The sequence below is a fragment of the Chenopodium quinoa genome, unplaced genomic scaffold, assembly GCF_001683475.1.
Source record: "Chenopodium quinoa cultivar QQ74 unplaced genomic scaffold, ASM168347v1, whole genome shotgun sequence".
Taxonomy (NCBI): domain Eukaryota; kingdom Viridiplantae; phylum Streptophyta; class Magnoliopsida; order Caryophyllales; family Amaranthaceae; genus Chenopodium; species Chenopodium quinoa.
The window spans coordinates 604,129-608,100 of NW_018744501.1; the positions used below are offsets into that span (position 1 = coordinate 604,129).

The 3,972-nt window shown below is 34.8% G+C and overlaps 1 protein-coding gene across 1 annotated transcript; it reads right to left on the minus strand.

The window, feature by feature from the left end:
* Positions 1 to 222: 222 nt before the first annotated feature.
* LOC110697797 (histone H2A, sperm-like) lies at positions 223 to 1,482 on the minus strand. The gene is made up of 2 exons (XM_021875176.1): positions 1,169 to 1,482; positions 223 to 653 (listed from the first exon to the last, which is right to left on the minus strand). The coding sequence occupies exons 1-2, from the start codon at positions 1,379 to 1,381 to the stop codon at positions 423 to 425; spliced, it is 444 nt and encodes a 147-aa protein (XP_021730868.1). The 5' UTR covers positions 1,382 to 1,482; the 3' UTR covers positions 223 to 422.
* Positions 1,483 to 3,972: the final 2,490 nt, after the last annotated feature.

Genomic DNA, 3,972 nt, shown 5'->3' on the forward strand with positions numbered 1-3,972 from the left:
ATTTAATTGTAAAACATCAAGCTTGACTCTAATTAACCAGATGTTTTAGATACTGTACTAACTTACTAAAATAAAACTTACAGAGTACTTTATACAAAGTATAATCATATTAGTCTCTCATTTTATGTTATGTTTCACTGTCAATTAAAACTTGAACTCATAAATTAAAACAACCCAAAACAAAAGCAACAAACTGCAGTAACATAAGGAAGAACCATTCCCTTAAAAAAAATATAAGGAACAACCAAGTAGGAAATTTTTATAAGTGAACAAACTGTTCAATATGCAATAACATCGGATATTACACCAGTCAATCCATCAACTAAAACCCTAATTTCATATACTCCTAACTTTTACTAACATATTTTTCCCAACCATAAACAAAATCATCCTCAAATTGTTAAAAACACTAATTAGAAACCCTAAAAATCCTGAGATTCAGATAACTTTTCACCCTTGTCGCTCTTAGATTTGCCGGTGTTCTTGGGAAGCAAAACAGAGTGGATTTTAGGCAGAACACCTCCATTAGCAATAGTCACACCCCCTAAAAGTTTGCCCAATTCTTCATCATTTCTGACAGCCAATTGAATATGCCTTGGTATGATTCTTGTCTTCTTGTTGTCTCTTGCTGCGTTTCCCGCCAATTCCAGAACCTGTTCATTCACCATTTCACCAATTAACAGAAGAACCAAAACAAAAAGTTCACATAATAATTCAATTTAGTTAACATCGTTTCATCACAATTAAATCAATATAAATTGAAACAGTAAGTAGTAAATTTCACAGAATCATAAATCAAATCTTAAATTGGTGGTTTCACTTTAAACACAATCTTAACAATCAGAAGTTAAAAATCATAAAATCAAATCATCATTTAATTCCAATCAACTATCTTAAAAATATATATATCATAATAAAATCTTAGAATACCAAAACTGTTGAAGAAAAAAATTAGCAGCAAAAAAAAAAAAAAAAAATAAATAAATAAATAAATAAATCCCTAGAAATCAAAAATCGTACTCAGAACCAGAAAGTTCACTTCAAAGTCAATCAAAAGTAAATTCAGCAGAAATCTACATACGTACTCAAATAAAATCCAGGAAAAAAGATAAAGAAAAAAAAAAACAACGACGACGAAAAATTGAGAGTGAAAATTCAAAAATGGTACCTCAGCAGCGAGATACTCAAGAACAGCAGAAAGGTATACAGGAGAACCAGACCCAACTCTCTGAGCATAACGACCCTTCTTCAAGAATCTAGCAATGCGACCCACCGGAAACTGGAGACCGGCCTTGGAAGAGCGAGAAACTGACTTCACGCCGCTCTTTCGCTGGCCTCTTCCGGCGGTGCTCTTGACTGTAGCGACATCTTTGCCGACCATTTTTTATGATTGATTTTGCAGAGAGAATTTGAGGAGAGAGAAAGTTGAAGAGTGAAGGATTAGAAAGAGATGAAGAGGTTGTGAATGAGTAAGGAGTTGAATGAAGGGGTGTTTGATATTTATAGGGGAGCATAAGATTGATTCTATTGGTTGGTTTTGGTTTACACGGATTGCCAGCGTGGAGGGTGGTATGTGCGAAAATTTGAATTGCCCGCTAAGTGTTTTGGTTTTTAAAAATTGAAATATTTGGCGTCAGCATTTGGTTGGAAAGTACTTTGTAATTGTTTTGACTTCCTCCTTTTTTATTAACGCAACAAAGGAAATACTTCGTATTATAAAACCTTCAAAAGAAGGAAAACATTAGGTCTAGTTCACTTTACCTTAAAAAATAATTTCAGTTCAGAAATAATAATTTCAGTTCAGCAAAAATAATTTCAGTTCAATTCAGTAAAAATAATTACAGTTCAATAAAAATCAATAACTTTAAAGAAAAATATAACAGAAAATCGGTAAAAATAATTTCAGTTCAGCAAAAATAATTTATGTTCAGTAAAAATAATTTAAGTTCAGCAAAAATAATTTCATTTCAGCGTAAACGGGGACTTGCACCAGCATCAAGAGAGTTTGAGCAAAAAGAGATGCTAATAATGCGAAAATTGCAATACGTAGCCGTAGTGGGTGACTTAGTGCCACACCACCTACTACTGGGAAAACGAGTGCCCAAAATATTACACATCAGACTAAAAACATAAAAAGCAATAGAAAAGATGAGGCAGTCCAACAGCCTAGAGAAAGAGCAGTCAGTTAGCATTGAAAGCAACCATCTAAGCATCAAACGGTACCTTGATGCAATCAGGGACAATGAGATGATCCATATTCCCAACAGCCATTTTGTTTAAGGATGTTTTCTTTCCCATCCCCATCCCAGCCTAACATTCTCATCCCCATCCCCATCTCCATCTCCGCGACGAGTCTAAAACTCATCCCCATCCCCGACGGGTACAAATTCAAAACCATCCCCGCCCCACCCCCCACTTGGATATCCACCCCCACCTAATCCTGTAGAGAATTTTTCAACTCACCATTGAGCCCTACTGTGGTTCATGCTTTTAGGCATGGCGGCGTTCCAAGGAAAAGAAGTTAGAGAAAAAGAGTCGCCAACAAGTTTTAGGAACTTGTAAACCGTTCACGGGTGTGAAAGTTACACCTCATTCACGATCACAGAGATCACTAACTCCATAGTGGTCCAAAATCATGACTGGATGTTCGAGGATGATAGTACGAATCCAACCTAAAAGAGATTGAACTCGCCCTAAATAGGCATCTACTCAATTCTTATGATATTCACGTGCACTTTCTGATCAACATACATACATCAAGTTGATCCTAAACCTGTTTAATCTACGTTGGTTGATTATTAATACACAATCAAATCTATTATTGGTGATCACTTGAATTAAAGTTGTAGACACCTGATTGTGTCTCCCCAACAACCAAACCCAGTGATGAGTACCTTTCACGTCTCTGATTATCGAGTTAGGTGAAGAGTTGAAGAGTCTCGTGAATTTTCCTTAGCCTTGACCTTACCCCTAACCTTTTTTATAATGTTTTAAGCCAAAATCATTCATTTCGTATCCAATTTATAAAATCGTCCAAGATAGTTTATTTTGGTCCATAATCTGGGTCCAACTATTGTGTATTTGGATGGGGCTTGAAAATATCTTTCCAACGATATATTATAAGCCCAAATCCGACTTAAAACGAATAAGTTATGGCCAAAATACTAAACCAAGCCCAAACCGGACTTAGGTCCATCTTACTTACGATCCAATGACCATGTGGAGGGTTCTTTAACCTTAATCCCAATCCTAAACCAATTAAGATTTATTAGGAGCCTCTATAGGTCTCTAGAAAGTTCTAATCTATCCTTCTCGAAAGATAAAATCAAGAGTTTAAAATTGAATAAAACTCCTCTTTTTGATAATCCTTGTTCCATTCAAATCGAAAGACAGTCAGATATAATTTTCGTGTCTCATAATTTTTATCCAAATCTTGGATTATTGTATATCCCTTGAAATTATCTTTCTAATGATATATTATAATCTCAATTCCGAGCTATAACGAAAAAGATATGAATGAAATACCAAACTCTATCTAAAATTGACACCGTCCTACTATTTCGGCCATATCTTTTAATCTAAGAAATATTTTAATATTCTTCTAATTGGGTTGGAAATTAGACTTCAAGACCTTTCCAACGACATATTATTTATCTTATTCCAATTTTTAGATTAAAAGTTATGATAAAAACAAAAACCGCAAAAACTGTTGTCCATCGAAGGAGTTTTATTCCTATTCAAATTCAGATGTTTTCTAATCCTTCGACTCTCTTTTTTCCCTATAAATAGAGGTTGTTTCACCCCATTTTCAATAATCAACTAGCTTGATCACCAACAATCATCATCCTTCTCTCTCTAAGCTAAAGCTTATTCTTTCTCTTTCTCTCTTGATTTTCTTAACCTTAGCCTAAACACATCACACCATACGACCTTTGCGAGACTCTAACACACCTAGACAAGCTCGAAGTTGCC

Coding starts and splice junctions, on each gene's coding strand:
- LOC110697797 (XM_021875176.1), bottom strand. CDS start 1,381: ATGGTCGGCAAAGATGTCGCTACAGTCAAGAGCACCGCCGGAAGAGGC. Junction 654..1,168: donor TTGAGTATCTCGCTGCTGAG/GTACCATTTTTG, acceptor GTGAATGAACAG/GTTCTGGAATTGGCGGGAAA.